Genomic DNA, 16,831 nt, shown 5'->3' on the forward strand with positions numbered 1-16,831 from the left:
TAAGTATTTTTAAACTAAGAGAAAAAGCATCTTGTTAAAATTTGCCATCATTTGAGGCAAACTGATTTCTAATTAAATTACAGCAGGATCTAATATTTTAGGAACACCTTGAATATGAGTAGTGTTGAAAAAAAATGTGCAAAATTGGTTTCACAATTAAAGTAATTGAAGACAAAATCTTAAGAATGCAATTCATGAAAAAATTCCTAAATTAGAAGTCAATTATATTTATCATACAGTATGTACACATCTGTAGGATTAAAGATTATGCACATCTTACTTGAAAACACAATTGTATCTTTTGTTGACTTGTTTAAAATTTCACATTCACAGGCACAATAAAGGGTTATCATGTATATAGTATAAATAAAATTTTACTCAACTCCCAAAATGTATTTAGAATGTCAGGAAGTAACATGGGAGCGGGACTCGAGTGTCAGAATGGCAAGTAGGCCTACGACTGCTCCCTGAGGAACTCCTCGAGGACGGCGATGATGCGGCAGGCTTCGGGCAGGTCGCTGTGCTCCGCCCGGGCGTTCTGGAGGAGCACGTCGCCGTTGCCGCAGCCCTGCAGGAACTGGCAGCAGCGAAACAGGGCGTAGTGGCTCATCTCGGCCTGACGCACGAAGCGCTTCAGGCTGTTCATGTCCTGGATGGCCTGCGGGGAGACGGGAAATAAACACAAGGCTGAAAACGCATCCACGTACGCGAGTCGCCAAGAAGTGGACCCGCGGGTGTTCTCTCACCTTCAGTTTGAAGTTCTCCAGGATCTGTCTGAGGAGGAAGGGGTTGGCCCGTTCCGCGGCTTTCAAAAAGGCCTGAGTCCAGTCCTCGCAGAAACGGTTGCTGACTGGGGAACACAAAATAGGAGCAATGCTGTGACGCCTCCATTACCGTAATTCCCAGCCTACAGAGCGCACCTGATTATAAGCCTCACTCAGTACATTTGTAAAGGAAATACCATTTGGTACATACATAAGCCGCACGAGATATTTACAAAGAAAGACGGTACACAGAAAGAGTTTTCATACCTGAGCTTAGCTTAACATAGCAACAACACGGTAGCGAAATGCACGCGGGGTGAAAATGAACACGCGAAAGAAGCATGGATGGGGAAGTTTCAGACTGGCATGGACGTGGAAAAAGAAAAATTCAAAAAATGTTTGACTTTGTGAGATGTTCATAGTGAAATGGAAGCGGGGTGAAAATGAACACGTGAAAGAAGCATGGATGGGGAAGTTTCAGACTGGCACGGATGTATAAAAAGTAGAATAATTTAAAAAAAAACTACACATATAGGCATTAATCCAAAGAGGACTTTTCTGCATGAGGGAGCTCTCAGACCGTCAAACCGATAAAAATCACTTCCTCGACACATATATTCCACCTGTAAAAAAAATGCCCAAAATTCAAAAAATGTGCTTGGGGCGAAAATGAGCGGAAGCGGAGCTAAAATGAAGCCGCGAAAGAAGCATGGATGGGGAAGTTTCAGACTGGCACAGAGGTATAAAAAGTTAAAAAAAAAAAAAAAAAAAAATTCTACGCATATACACATTAATCCCACGGGGACTTTTCAGCACGGGGGACCGCTCAGACCATCACAGTGGTTAAAAAAAAAAAAAAAAACATACCAGTAAAAATCACTTCCCCGGCACATATATTCCACCGGTCTCAGTCTTACCTTTTTCGCTCAAGTGGCCCCTTATGGCCGTTAGAAAAAAACGCACAAATTAGCCCCACATCGCATAAGCCGCAGGGTTGAAAACGTGTGAAAAAAGTCGCGTTTTATAGTCCGGAAATGACGGTCATCCACCTGATGCAATTGAATGACTGACCGGTGTTGGTGAGGGCGGGCGGCGTGTGGGCGCAGTCGACGGTCAGGTGGGAGTGCGCGTCCTCCGACATGGCCTTGCAGAGGGAGGCCGCCGTGGTGTCCTGCTGCGACAGGCCCTGCAAGCTGGCTGCTTTGATGAACCTGCGCAGCAACGACACAAAATCGATGAATACCCGCACAACAATGGAGCGATGTGACGCCGAACCGCGAGGAGAACAAACAAAATGCCCACCGGGACACGTCTGCCTTCGTCCGGTCGTCCGCGTTGGTGACCTCCACGTGATTGTGACTCAAAGCCTGAAAAGAAGAAGACTAAAACGCATCAAAAGACGGCGTCGGACAGAAAAAAAAAAAAAAAAGGAGAGGACATCGAAGGCCTTTGAGGGTGACGCTCACGGCGTGCAGCAGGAAGCTGACGTTACTCTGGACCAGCTGCACCACGCGGTAGATGTGCATCACGGATTCGTCGTACCAGCGGCTCAGGTAGGGACGGAGCTCCGTTTCCAGGTTTTGCAGCTGCGGGACACACATAACGCCCAACGAGTCGACTCGTAGTCCGACCGATCAAATGACAACCGGTGTGACGGTCTGAGCGCTCCCCCGTGCTGAAAAGTCTCCTCGTGATGAATGCGCATGCGTCACTAACAGGGGAACTCTGGGTACGTAGCAGACGCTTACTGGGAAATCCCTCGGTCTCATAGTTCCCCTTCTTCTACACAGAGGGAGCTAACATACGTTATATCCTAACCTTAAAAGAAAAGTTGAAAAGATATAAACATATATGTACATTCGCTGTGTTCGTATTTCTGAGACGTACATACCGAATATGAACGCTCGGCGACAAGTAGTCGAATGGCACATGTCGAAGCGTGGATGGGGATGTTTCAGACTAGCCGGAGGTTTGCAAAATATATGCGCGTATGCATTAATCACAAGGAGACTTTTCAGCACGGGGGAGCGCTCAGACCGTCACACTGGGTCTCCCTGTACCTCGGGTGTCTGCAGACTGCTCTGCAATCCTTGAACGTACTTATCAAGCTCTAGCCTATACGTGCACTCAGTCAAGGAACTCAAGTCCAAAGAGGATGTGACATTACCACACACACAAAAAAAAAGAAAGGATATAAGTTGAGTCCTTTTTCGGAGCCTCCCAGGAAGCAGATGACGTGTCCGTTGCCGTCGGCGTCGGGTTGCTCTGGCGATCGTTCCTGCTCCAGGAGGCAGCAGTAACAGCCCACTGCCTGCTCTGGGAGGCTGCAAGGACACACACGGAACAGGACAGAAAGCTCAGTTATTTCAATGGAATCATCCATCCATCCATTTTCTTTGCCGCTTATCCTCACGTGGGTCACGGGGAGTAGCTGGAGCCTATCCCAGCTGTCAACGGGCACGAGGCGCGGTACACCTTGAACTGGTCGCCAGCCAATCGCAGGACACAACGAGACAAACAGCCGCACTCACAATCACACCTTGGGGCAATTTAGAGTGTCCAATTAATGTTGCACGTTTTTGGAATGTCGGAGGAAACGGAGAAAACCCACCCAGGCACGGGGAGAACATGCAAACTCCAGACAGGCGGGGATTGAACCCAGTGTGATGGTCTGAGCGCTCCCGGTGCTGAAAAGTCTTCTTGTGATTAGCGTGCATGCGCATTCATATATTTTGTAAACTTCCAGCCAGTCTGAAACGTCCCCATCCTCGCTTCGACGTGTGCCATTTGACAACTCGTCGCCGGGTGTTCATATTCGCTACTGTTATACGTGTGTGAAATGTTTCAAGGAGTGCCTATATAAGGACGAGAAAGACGGAGAACGAGGCTTCTTCTCACTGCTGCTCGGGGAAACAACGCTGCTTAGAACGCTAACTACACGGACTGCGGCTGCCTTTCGTTTTTGGACCGGCTGGAACTTTCGCTGACTTGGACGAACATTCGCTCGTTTGGGAAACGCTCGTTCAACACTGGTGACTATTGCTACTCTTGTTCTTGAACGGCCATTTTGTGTTAGCTATTTTATCGTGTTTGTGTTGATGTGTGTGAGATTGAAATGGTCAGAAACGCAATACAACTGCCTTGCCTATGGACGTCTCAGAAAGACGAACACAGCGAACGCACGTATATGTGTATGTATTTTTATGAACTTTTGTTTTAAGGTTAGCTTAGGGTTAGGATATAACGTATGTTACCTCCCTCTATGTCTACGCAGAGGGAGCTAACATACTTCCGACTCCCATGGCCACCGTCCTGCTGTCTATATCGACCACCACCTTTTCTGGGGTCTGATGAGCGTCGGCGTCGGGCGCCTTAACCCGCCATTCGGTTCATCCCGCAGCGGCAGTTCTGCTTAACAAAAGTGAAACGAGGCGGCTCGCGCATTCCACGCCCGGCTCTTACCCGGCCTCGAGTCATTCGCTTTACCGGATAAAACAGCCCGTCGAGCGCCAGCTATCCTGAGGGAAACGTCGGAGGGAGCCAGCTACGAGATGGTGGTGGTGGGGGTCGGGGGTGTCGTGTATCACCTGAGCTCCACGGTGGCGATGTTGCCCATGCCCCCGAGCAGGGCTCCTTTGCTCAGCCTCCTGGAGATGTAGGTCCGAAGCTCGGGCTCCGCTTCCATCGGCAAGCTGCTGTCGATCAGAGTCAAGCTGGAGGGAGGAAGGCGGAGTGGTCAGTATGGACGCGCGTGGCGGTGGGTCGTGAAGGGGGCTGGGAAGCCACTGAACACCAAGCAGATGGAGAAAGCTTCACTACGCACGCATGACGGCTGAGACAAGATAGCATGAATAAAGCGCCACAGTTCGGCCGACATTTTGTATTTTTAGGAGACGATCGCTGAGAAGGCGACAATGAAATGAGAAAAGATGCAATATTGCTTCCCACGGCAGCCTGTGGATGTACACAAAAGTGTGAGCAGAAAGCGAGGCGGCGGCGGCTGGTGCGGGGCACGCAGCTCCGAGCTGGGTTACCTAAAGTCCTCCTGACTGGTTGTGGAGTCTGCGCGTCTCTGGTTCCAAGCCGCGTTTTCCTCGGTAGTCTCCGATCTACGACAGTATGCACTTTCATCATCACCCGCTTCGTGTCACAATGCACGCGTGATGCTTACAATCGAGGGAGGACGGCAGTTCAGAATGTCACTGTAAATACCCATCAGGCAGATTAAACACAAACACAAACGAATAGTTACCTCGTGCCCTCGTACAGATAAATGGCATAATAGCAGTTCAACTGGGTCTTCTGTCCGTACGCCGCAATTTCCTCGCTGTCGAAGTCTTCTTTCTCCTCCACGTCAATGGAATCTTGGAACGACGACGTCTGCGATGTAAACATGCTCCCAGCTCTGGACTGACAACGCGAACGAGCGGCCGGCCACGCGGACGGTGTCTCAATGCTTCACTTTGGAGCTTCGGTGTCGTTGACGGCTGTGTTTGCCGTGGCGACGGGTTTTAAAGACGCGAAGACGAGAGAGAGGAGGCAGCCCTCGGGCAAAATGTCACACAAGGAAAAGGTACACAAACGCTTGGTTCATAGCAAGAGTGAGAACTGCGCATGCGTCAACCCAGTACGAGCTCAAATAAATCCCTCCGCAACAAGTTGCGGCAAAAGGTTCCTAGGACGAAAGTAACGCGTCGAAAAAAATGTTACATTTGATTTCCGATGTTACGTAGTTATTTACCCTAATTTGTCAAAATTATATGGCAGAAGGTACAATATGTATCTTCCGGAACCTAGTGGAAGTGTAGAAGTAATCGAGGCTTGCATCCACCTGCAGCCATTCGTACGGCAGAAAATAGTGTAGATTGAGTAGCAAATAAAAGAATCATTCCCCAAGTCAACGCGGGAGCTTAAAATGTCCGATCCCAAATATATAAATCAGGAAAATTCCATTTATATAAAAGTGTTTTTCCTCTTTGAATCTTAATAGTTTATGAACATTTAGACAGCAGGGTGGTACGATGGCGCAGCTGATAGCGTCCTCACAGTTCTGAGGACTGGGGGTTCACTCACGACCCCGACTGTGTGGAGTTTGCATGTTCTCCCCGTGCCTGTGTGGCTTTTCTCCGGGCACTCCAGTTTCCTCCCACATCCCAAAAACATCCAACGTTAATTGGACACTCTAAATTGCCCCGAGGTGTGATTTTGAGTGCATCCGTTTGTCTCAATGTGCCTTTGATTGGCTGGCGACCAGTTCAGGGTGTACCTCCTGTGACCCTCGTGAGGATAAGCGACGAATAAAATGTCTGGATGGATGGATAAACAGCAGATATTCACGACTTGTCAACAATATTAAGTTACCTTGGACTAATGACAAATTTTTACCTTCACAGACAGATCAAAAATGTACTTAAATATCCTCTGTAAGCGTGAAAACTTTTACAAAAGAATGCAATCCTCCATCTACATGTGCTGCTTAAACATGTTACAATACTTGCATTATAATATTGATGCCAATTGTTCAGTTTAATTTTTTTTTTTTTAATATAACTCTTCCAGCTCTTTTTAACGTGTCAGCTAATAGCCACCATTGAAATGTGGAGCCACAGCCCTGTCAACAAGGCTTGCAGTTATGTCCATTCAATGTAATGACTTTTTTTTTTTTTTAAATTAATCTGTGGTGTTTTGGATTGTTAGCATTAAGTGGAATTTCCTCAAGCAAGACAATCTCAATTGAGTTTGACAGTAAACCTCAAATGGGCATGAATTTAAACAGTTGAAGCCTATTTTGAATTGTTCATCTGCAAAACTGCTGTTGTGAATGAGGTAAGTTTCACTGCCACCATGCAGTACTCACACCTCAAAGCAAACCGAGAGGAGAGGCATATTACACCCTGGAATAGTTGCCAGTCAATCACAGAGCGCATACACACAAAAAATAAAAAAAGACAGTTGTAAAAGGACTATTTATTGTATTAGACACTTTGCTGTTGGCCTACATGTTGGGCAGAATCAAAAGAGGGCCTAGAATGATAACTTCACACATGTTGGCACCTGAAACAGAATTAAATTAAAATGTACATACTGTACAGTATTGGCAGCACTGAAAAGCTTACATGAGCTCAATTTTTTGTCTTACCATCTGCCTTCAGATGTCGTGAGTTTCGCTTGCAGATGCCGTCGCAGCAAAGGCACGCGTCGGAACCGCCGTCCACATTTTCCCATCTGATGGAGGAATACAGAATTTACACAAATGCTCTCGTGGGGGCTTCACTTACTCAATTGCTGATTCGATGCGGAATGGTGTCACTTAGCGCGAGGAATTGCTTTTATAAACATGCGCTTACTGTATGTCAGGTGGAGTTGAAAACTAAAAGTCACAGGAAAAACAAATTTGCAGCATGCACCGCGAGTTCACATTTTTCATTTACGTGAGCGGTTTACGATCGGTGCAGCATCTGCAGTGATGCGGACTTTGTATCGGTCCGTTGTGGGGAAGAAGGAGCTAAGTCGAAAGGTGACGCTCTCAATTTATCAGTTGATCTACGTTCCTACCCTCACCTATTGGGCATAAGCTGTCGGTCGTGACCGAAAGAACAAGATACAGGCGGCCGAAATGAGTTTCCTCCGCAGGGTGTGCGGTCTCTCTCTTAGAGACAGGGTGAGAAACTCGGTCGTCCGGGAGGGGCTCAGTGTCGAGCCGCTGCTCCTCTGCATTGAGAGGAGCCAGATGAGGTGGCTGGGGCATCTGATCCGGATGCCTCCCTGGTGAGGTGGTCCGGGCATGGAAAGAGACCTAGACGACGACCTAGGACACGCTGTAGGGACTATGTCTCTCGGCTGGCTTGGGAACGCCTCGGGATCCCTCCGGAAGAGCTGGAAGAAGTGGCTGGGGTATGGGAAGTCTGGGTATCCCTGGAAAGAGACCTAGACGACGACCTAGGACACGCTGTAGGGACTATGTCTCTCGGCTGGCTTGGGAACGCCTCGGGATCCCTCCGGAAGAGCTGGAAGAAGTGGCTGGGGTATGGGAAGTCTGGGTATCCCTGCTGAATCTACTTCCCCCGCGACCCAACCCAGAAAAGCAGTAGATAACGAATGGATGGATGAGCGGTTTACGAGCCTGATGGTTACCAACAGAATTCAGTTGGACCCAACACTTGAGAACAATAGCGTCCATGAACTGAAGTTACCTCCGACCGTGTCCATGGAACATATTTTGTCTTATGGGGCATCTTTTGTGTGTATGTGCTTGATGCACACTAAAAACTAAAAGTGTCAATTCAAGGTACAGACACTATTTCAGGAAACAAAATAATTTGTTTAATTTTTTAATTCACCTTGAATGGACATAACTGCAAGCCTTGTTGACAGGGCTGTGTCTCCACATTTCAACAGTGGCTCTCAGCTGACACGTGAGAAAGAGCTGCAAAAGTTTAAAAAAAAAAATAATTATTTGGAAGCATCTGTTGTGAAGTCGCAGCCCGTGGGCCGAAAGTCTCTCTCACCGTGTTCCTTTCCTCCCGCTGAAACAGGAATGCATCGAGCTGCAGCTGGAGAACATCCGCTCTGGCCCGGGCCAGGAAGCGAGCTCTTGATCCAGTCTCTCTCGAGTCCGTCAGACACCTGAAGTGGACAAAAAACAGCCACATCAGCGGACCTCCTCCGAGCGCCGACGGGCGTTCTGACATCGTACCCGTTGTTTTCGATGAGGAAGTATCGGGGCACTGATGTCGCGTCAGGGTTCAGAGTTGCTACGCAGCTGTCAATGAAGAGCCGTCTTGGTTCCGGACCACCGTCTGTGTAGGACGCTTCCACATTGATCTTGTCTCCGAGATAGAAGACATTGGACGGCCTCACTTTTGTCCAGTCATCTACAATATAGACAAACTTAATACACATTCATACTTCCAGTAATATACACACAAACTAAGCCTACACATTTACACAAACTTTATCCATGCGCACACAGAACTCACACAAACTTAATAAATATGCACATCTTATCTCAAATAATGCATAAACAAAATACACAAATTCAACATAGGCACACAGACGACAAACTAAATACACACTTGCACTCAGGCTTATGTAATAGACAAATTTTGAAAACATGCACATACAAACTTAAAAATACTACATGGACAAAATAACACTGACAAACAATACAAGCACAAGTTTAATACAGAAACTTGCGAAAGTATTCGGCGCCCTTGAACTTTTCGCCACATTTCGGGCTTCAAACAAAGATATGAAATTACATTTTGTCAATAATCAACAAGTGGGACACAATCGTGAAGTGGAAGGAAATTTATTGGATATTTTAAACTTTTAACAAATAAAAGCCTGAAAAGTGGGCCGTGCAAATCTTTTTGTATCCCAAATCGGGCTTTAAACTTCTCTACAACAGTATTTTGGACCTGCCTGGTGTGTTCCTTGGTCTTCGTGATGCTCTCTGCAAACTTATCACAGAGCAGCTGCATTTATACGGAGACTTGATTATTCATAGGGGTATTCTATTTATCATCATAAGTCAAGATTGGATCATTCAGAGATCCTCACTGGCCTTCTGGAGTGTTTGCTGCACTGAGAGTAAAGGGGCCGAATAATACTGCAAGAGCCACTTTTCAGTTGTTTTTTTTTTTAATTTGTTAAAAATTTATAAAATATCCAATAAATTTCGTTCCACTTCATGATTGTGTCCCAGTTGTTGATTCTTGACAAAAAAAAAAAAATTATACATCTTTATGTTTGAAGCTTAAAATGTGGCGAAGGGTTGAAAAGATCAAGGGGCCGAATACTTTCACAAGGCACGGTACAGTCTAGTACATTCACACAGGCTACTTGATACATCGACGCACAAAATCGATACAGACACCACAACCCAAGTGCGCATGTGGAAACCGCTGACGTTCTTGCATACCGGACATGACCTTCAGGGAGAAGGCCAAGGTCTCGGACGGGGTCTCTGAAGACACGACGGGAATCTGAGGCTGACTGCTCACAATGTGTGTCCTGAAGAGACACATGATCGTGTACATCGTTGTTTGAACAATAATATCTGAACATGATGCATTGTGGCGCACGTCAAACGCAGGAGGACCATTTTGCGGTGGTTTTGCAGCTGCAACCTCAAAAGAGATTCCTGGTATGCTTTTTTTGGACCATACTTAACCCCATTGGACCATTTTAATGTTGATTATACATTGCAAGATAGAAATGGACTCCAACCATGTACAACCCGATTTGTGTTGTTAATGCTACCTTTTGTAGTGACAGGAAACGGGAACAACAATCGGGATATTCCTCGTGATGCCGTGAGGACGGGGAGCAGGCAGGAAGGTCAGCCGGTTGGAGTAGATCACAGAGTCGTCAGATATCTGCACACGGAGAAGCTTTACAAACCAGACCGGCAGACACTTATGTCCTACGCATCAGAGCCCATTAAAAAAAAAAAAAAAAAAAAAAAAAAAAAAAAATGTTTTTCCTCTGATTTTGTGGAAATTCACTAGACCGTAACATGACCTGCAGGCTATGTTTACACCAGTTTGGGTCGTTAACTGCTATATTTACATGTACCTAAAAAAAAAAAAAAGGTTTCAAGCTCTCTGTTTCAATTAATGTCACATACAAACCAAGTGGCCATATTGTGGTGAATAGGACTAGCGCCATAGTGGAGCTTGATTTATTTAAAAAGTCCAGCTTTATCTTGTCATTTGGAGTCATTCTTATTTTGGGTGTAACAAGAAAATTGCTAGCATGTTTGCACACATTGATACGCATATAAAAAACTGAATAATCACCATCCATGCTTCTTCAACATGTGCCATTCGACAACTTGTCGCCCCACACGTACATGTGTGTATATCTTTTTATCAACTTTGTTTTAAGGTTATTTCTCCACTCGCATAAAGATTGATATAATGTATATTAGCTTCCTCTATGTAGAAGTGGGGGAACTATGAGACCGGGGGATTTCCCAGTACGCGACATACTGTATGTACTCACATTTCCCCTTCGCATTAATCGCAAGGAGATTTTTCAGCATGGGGGAAATCGTTCAGATAGTCATACCGGGCGGAGCTTGGAGAAGTGTGAGCTAAATTTTGCCATTTGAATAAATCAAAGAACAAGATTTCAATCTCAAATTTGTAAAGGTCACACAATTATCTTTAAAAGAAAATGGTGGGCACAAGTATCATGAAAATAAAAGCCATGTGACTGTTTGTATTTACAAACAAAACAAAAAAAAAAAAAAACAACAAGCACTACATTCCCAGCTATAATTTGGAAATATTAAAAAAAATTAATAATAAGCCTCTAAACAGTTTGCCACTCTCAGCTGAAGGTTCCCATCAAGAACGGATAGGTTTCCAATGACGTCACCACCACCCTGAGACCAATCAGATAAATTAATGATTTAAAAAAAAAAAAAAAAAAAAAAAAAAAAAAAAAATCACGCTTCACCTATCACCCGTGTTCTCTGACCTCTATAACACACAAGATGGCGTAATTAGAAACCCACCATTACAGATGCGTCCAAAGCAGGGGTGTCAAACTCATTTTTTTCTCGTGGGCTCTGCTATGGCTATGAAACAAAAATATTGAATCATTTCATCATACTTACAATTTATGAACTAGTTTTGGAATCACCAATCAAAGGTAAGGGTATTTTTTTCCCCCAACTATTCATGTTTGGCAACACAAAAATGCTTGTAATATCTCAACTTTACCATTTATGACACACGACAATTTGAAATTTTGGTCCCAATTTTTACTTGAATCACAGAAATTGACACTGTAGATTTGGCTTCGCGGGCCACAGAAAAATAATACGGCGGGCTGGATCTGGCCCCCGGGGCCTTGAGTTTGACACCTGTGATCTAAAGCAATCGCATTGCCTCTGCTACCTGAATGCTAACATACAATGGGAAAAACCAATTGAGGCTTACAATTAGCATCTGTGGCGCCATTTCCCCCTATAAGCAATATTATAGACCAATTCGAATCCATCCCAATGGGAATACTTACCGACAGCTCGGTGCCACAGTGTTGGAGTTCAGCCTCGACGAGCAGCTCGGAGTCGCCGACAGGGCGGGCCTGGCACTGCCTGAGGCCTGAATTCTCAACACCCCCAAGGAAAATCTCCCCAGGAGACACAAAACGTCTCACCCCGTACATGGCGGCCTTCACCTGTATGATCATGGACGTCGGCGTGCACATCACTTGCACGGGAGGCGTCAGCCAGTGTTTGAGTTCGCTCGTGCCGTCGGTATCAACGATGGCAACGGGGGACTTGTACTCCCGCCCGTCCTTGTCGATCATGGGTCCGTCCTTTAAAGTCCGAATGGCAAGAGAGGACGACAGGAGCAGCAAGAAAGGCAGAAAGTACGCCGACATTATGTTCACTACGAATGTGCGCTTCGCTCTCCTGTGAACTGAAGTAGCTTGCTGGGGTGGGCAATCAGGTCACCTGGGGAGGACAGCTGCAGGCAATTAACTGTTGATTGGCTGAGGACCGATCCAGGACATACATCTGGGATTGGTCGCTGAGGACAAACACCATAGAAAATGGACAGATTGGTGGGTCACAGTCAAACAACCTTTTAAATGTCTATTTACAGTTTGCTCAAAGTGAGTCATGTGTAATTGTCTCACAAATCAGAATTTGTAAAGTAGTGTGAAAATGAAATTAAAGCTTGAATTCTAAAATTTTACATCCAGAACAACTGATCCTAATGCAGCAGGATAGAATTATTCCCTCTTAGTAATGTAGTTTGAGTGGTTAGCCAGTTGATTGGGCTCCAACATGACCGCCCCAATGGCCGATGAAAAAAAATGTCTACCGCTTGTCACCAAGCGGCATTCACGAGACTTGTTTACCTCGCCATATTTCCGGTCTAACAAAGCATTGGTCAATACTAAGTCGGTAGGAGACACGAAAATGTCTTATAGCATGACGCCCAGCGTCGTCTGATATTGTTCAACATTTAGGTGAAAAACAAAACGTGGAAAAATTTGATAAACATGGCATAGAGGACCCGTATTTAATGCCGAAGTCAATGTTTTCACCGATAAGAAATTGGACCGTTAATTCGATTCCGCTTGTCTTGGACAACTGGATCTACACATGCATCTGGTGAGTAAGTCATTGATATTTACACGGAAAAGTTTGAAAGCGTAGAAAAATGTCTGGACATACAAATACTTTGTTGCTGGATCTGTTTAACAGGTTGACAGCAACTAATTATGAGTTCATTCCAACACCGAAAATTAGGGCCTTTGTTACTCAAGCTTAATTGTCCCATATACAAAGACAAGGTACATGAATTTCAGAGCCATTAAATAATTTTATTTTTTCTTAGAGTCAGACTGCGCATCAGTTGAATTGGAGACGATCGTGACGTCCACGTCAGGTTGGTGGTCGACCAGCTCAGTGGAGTTGTCATCTTGTTCATCGGGTAGGATGGTTGCTGTCTCCAGTTCGTACTCATCTGCATCAGAAACAAGCATGAGACCCAGTTCACGCGTTACAAAAGAATCTAGTTTACCTTTCAGATCCAGTTCACTTGTGGGGTCGACAAGGGGGAGGTCTTCGTCGGAAAAGTCTTCAGTGATCAGACCAGGAAGCTGTCCGTTCTCGGGGTCTAAACCAAAGAAACGCAGCTTTAGCCGAGAAGCTCAGAGTCTGGTGTTACCCCAGAACCAAACTCACCCTTCAAGTAATTGAGGCCACTCATCCATTGGCTGCCGTACAGAGCAGGCCTGCTGAGTTTTTGGAGCAGCGGCGGCAGCTCCCTGTCAGGGACAGCCCAACCAGTCTGCTTGGGGAGAACCAACACGGGACCCACTTTTGCATGGTGTTCCAATCCTGGATTAAAAAGTGGGGGCGAGGAGAGTCAAGCAAATTGCTGTTGGTGCCATTGGTGATATTGAAGCGTACCGCTAGCAGGAAGTTTGCTCCAATGAGATTCTGGTTGCGCAGGCTTGCTGAAACCACGAGGACTGAACTTGGCGGGTTTACTTTGAGCTTGTCCAGCTTCACTTTGGCTTTGACAATACCCGCATAGGTAGTCATTGCCGTCAGCTGAACGCCACCTGAAGGGGGGGGGGGGGGCGAAGTACAGCCAGCCTTTAAAAATCTGGCCTACTGAACATTTGAATTATAAAGTAATATTGCTGCTTCAAAAATCTAGTGAGGATAAGCAGTACAGTTTAAATTGTAAACATTTAGGATCTATACACAATATATAGCAACTTAGGAAAAGGTCCATTAAAAGCCAAAGATTCAAATTTACAGTTTGTACCCAATTTTCCTGTCTTAATTTAAAAATGGTGACCTTTGACCCAATCACAGCCCAGTTAATCCAAAATTAAAGCAAACACTTGCCTTCCATTGATAAAGGTGCAGGCTTTGTTGGGGGCCTCGGCGTCGTGGACCGACACGGCATTCAAGAGGCACGTGATGTAAAGCTGCACAAAAGAAAATTAGCCATTAAAGCATTTTCCAAAAGCAGATTAATTTAAAAAGTCTCACCTCTCCGCGGTCCTCATTGTGGAACCTGAACGCGTCGATGACAAATTGCAGCTTGTCATCTTGAGTCCTCACCAGGAAGCGAGACTTGGAAGGATGAAGCTTGGAATCCAACAGGCAACTGAAAGGAGAGGGGGGAGGAAAGGGTCATTTTACACATTAACATTTTTTGCAGTTCTACATTAAACGGAGCATTTCTTCTGCCGGTGCGATGTCTGAGCGCTCCTCCATGCTGAAAAGTCTCCTTGTGATGAAGGCGCATGAGTTTACCAACAGGGGAACTCTGGGTACACGTCAGACGCTTACTGGGAAAACCCCAGTCTCATAGTTCCCCTTCTTCTAGGTAGAGGGCACAAACATACATTATAACCCTAAAACAAAAGTTGATAAGATATACATTCGCTGTGTTTATCTTTGAGAAGTTTATAGCGAACATGAACGTTCTGTGACAAGTTGTAGCATGGATGGGGATGTTTCAGACTGGCTGGAAGGTTACAAAATATACACCCATGCGCATTAATCACAAGGAGACTTTTTAAGCATCGGGAGCCCTCAGACCGCAACAATTTGACAGTCAGTTCAGAGCTTTAGCCTACCAGCCCAACCCCCTCCCCTAAAAACCATTTTACAAAATCTAGTCTAAGAAAGCATTTTCCTCATAAAGTAGAACTGCAAATTTGTGATTCTTTAACCTAAGTGCTACATTCAAGTTAAATCTTAAAATTAATAAAATAAAACCCTGCCCATTTCTTGCCTGAACTCAAGCCAATAGTCCTGAATCAACTTCAGAAGGAGCTTGCTAAACAAATTAGGAACCTTAAAAATAAGGAAAAGAAAAAAAAAAATGTAAAGCAGTAATTTGCTAGCTGATAAATTCCTGTTTTTGCCCATGTAAAACTCATGAAACTACATCCATTTAAAAAAAAAAAAAAAAAAAAAATACATCTTTGTCAAGGCCCAATTTTGAGTACTGCACTCAATAGCAAAAATAGCCCAAATTTCCATAATTTTTGTTCCTCACCCGTTGTCAATGAAGACGTATCTGGGCACAGAGTGGATGTCAGGCTGCAGCGTGGCCACGCAGCTGCTCAGGAAGACGCGCAGGCCCACGTGGTGGCCCACTCGGACCGAGGCCTCGATGAAAATGGGCTCGCCCAAGTAGTACACGTTCACGCCCCTCTCGTGCTGCCAGTCATCTGCAAGTAAACGCTTGTAAGAGCCGAATTTAAAAAAAAAAAAAAATTTCCAACACATACCAGTCATAATTCTGAGCTTGAAGTCCAGAGTTTCCACTGCCGCTTGTGTGGCCATGAAGGGGATCCAGGTGGGTGTGAGGGAAGAACTGGACAGACTGTAGCGCCTAAAAAGGCAAAAAGCGCAACATTAGAACTACTTCCTACAAACACGAGCGCGCACGCTAGTACGCTCACCTCGCGTAGTGACACTCGATCGGGACGACCGCGCCGTCCATTCGGATCAGGCCGTCGGGAGTCGGCGCGGGGGTGTACACGAGCAGGTTGGTGTACACGAGGGACACGTCGGTCATCTGTGGGAACATGGACGATGCAATCAGAACACGGGCCAAGTACCAAGTGGTGCACAAGTTAACTACACCCAGTAATGAAGGGAAAGGGAAATTTCAGTATGTCACTAGCAGCCAAAAAAAAAAAAAAAAACCCACTCAATAGGAATCAGTAACTCAGTTCCCCCCCCCCCCCACATTTGTCAGAAGCTACAAATCTTTGCACCTATGGATAGGTTTCCAATTACGCCATCTTGTGTCAAAGGTCAGCAAACACAGGTGCCAGGTGAAGCTTTTTTTGCCATCATTAATTTTCCCGATTGGGCTAAGCACTGCGGTGACGTCATTGGAAACCTCTCCACTGGCATTCAAATTGAGTTAAATTGGAGATTCCTCATACAGAGTAGTTACTTGGAGAATTTAGTATTTTTTCAGTTCGGCCCCCCCCCCCCAAAAAAAAAAATAAAAAAAATTAAAAGCTCGGGAAACACTGGTTTAGGAATCTTACCCAATATTTGGTGCCGCAGTCCAGCAGTCCAACAAGAATCCTGTACTCGTGGGCAGAGGCCGGTGCTGCGCTGCACAAGCCGTCGTTGCGCTCCACCCCGAGGCGCACCTCGTAGCTGTGGACGGGCGAGCCCACCCCAAACAGGTCGGCTTGGATCAGGATCTCCAGGGAGTCCGGGTGGCAGGTCACCCGGACCGTGTTGAGGGGCCGCCGCTGCTGCTGCTGCTGCTGCTGCTGTTTCGTCGCCGGAACTTGTTGCCTGGGGTCCTTTTGGCGGTAACCTGCGAAACCCGGTTTCACGTACACAAAGTCACTGGCAGCCAGCGAGGCGGTCACGCCCGACAACAAGAGAACAACGAGTAAAGCCGCCATCGCTGAGGGCCACTGGACACAAGCGCTTGTCCTCCGCTAAGATGGCGGACGGCTGGGGACCTTTTTATGAGGCAGCCAATCGGGTGAGGGCACAACTGCGCACCTGAGTCCCATCAGACACTAATCAAGCA

General features: G+C 45.9%; 3 protein-coding genes across 3 annotated transcripts; all 3 read right to left on the reverse strand.

The window, feature by feature from the left end:
- Positions 1 to 356: 356 nt before the first annotated feature.
- On the reverse strand, positions 357 to 5,403 carry c16h17orf75 (chromosome 16 C17orf75 homolog). Its single transcript, XM_061845840.1, has 10 exons — positions 5,017 to 5,403; positions 4,799 to 4,873; positions 4,352 to 4,477; positions 2,960 to 3,088; positions 2,825 to 2,885; positions 2,231 to 2,350; positions 2,067 to 2,131; positions 1,836 to 1,975; positions 747 to 850; positions 357 to 658 (listed from the first exon to the last, which is right to left on the reverse strand). Exons 1-10 carry the CDS (start codon positions 5,157 to 5,159, stop codon positions 455 to 457), a joined length of 1,167 nt encoding a protein of 388 aa, XP_061701824.1. The 5' UTR covers positions 5,160 to 5,403; the 3' UTR covers positions 357 to 454.
- A 1,313-nt stretch (positions 5,404 to 6,716) lies between these two features.
- On the reverse strand, positions 6,717 to 12,214 carry LOC133514486 (zona pellucida sperm-binding protein 3-like). The gene is made up of 8 exons (XM_061846232.1): positions 11,796 to 12,214; positions 10,029 to 10,144; positions 9,688 to 9,779; positions 8,461 to 8,638; positions 8,273 to 8,390; positions 8,105 to 8,190; positions 6,904 to 6,989; positions 6,717 to 6,818 (listed from the first exon to the last, which is right to left on the reverse strand). Exons 1-8 carry the CDS (start codon positions 12,162 to 12,164, stop codon positions 6,760 to 6,762), a joined length of 1,104 nt encoding a protein of 367 aa, XP_061702216.1. The 5' UTR covers positions 12,165 to 12,214; the 3' UTR covers positions 6,717 to 6,759.
- Positions 12,215 to 13,094: 880 nt separating this feature from the next.
- On the reverse strand, positions 13,095 to 16,754 carry LOC133514705 (zona pellucida sperm-binding protein 3-like). The gene is made up of 10 exons (XM_061846581.1): positions 16,329 to 16,754; positions 15,729 to 15,844; positions 15,555 to 15,658; positions 15,320 to 15,494; positions 14,302 to 14,419; positions 14,155 to 14,237; positions 13,708 to 13,862; positions 13,480 to 13,635; positions 13,316 to 13,411; positions 13,095 to 13,258 (listed from the first exon to the last, which is right to left on the reverse strand). Exons 1-10 carry the CDS (start codon positions 16,698 to 16,700, stop codon positions 13,116 to 13,118), a joined length of 1,518 nt encoding a protein of 505 aa, XP_061702565.1. The 5' UTR covers positions 16,701 to 16,754; the 3' UTR covers positions 13,095 to 13,115.
- Positions 16,755 to 16,831: the final 77 nt, after the last annotated feature.

The sequence above is a fragment of the Syngnathoides biaculeatus genome, chromosome 16 (assembly GCF_019802595.1).
Source record: "Syngnathoides biaculeatus isolate LvHL_M chromosome 16, ASM1980259v1, whole genome shotgun sequence".
Classification (NCBI taxonomy): Eukaryota; Metazoa; Chordata; class Actinopteri; order Syngnathiformes; family Syngnathidae; genus Syngnathoides; species Syngnathoides biaculeatus.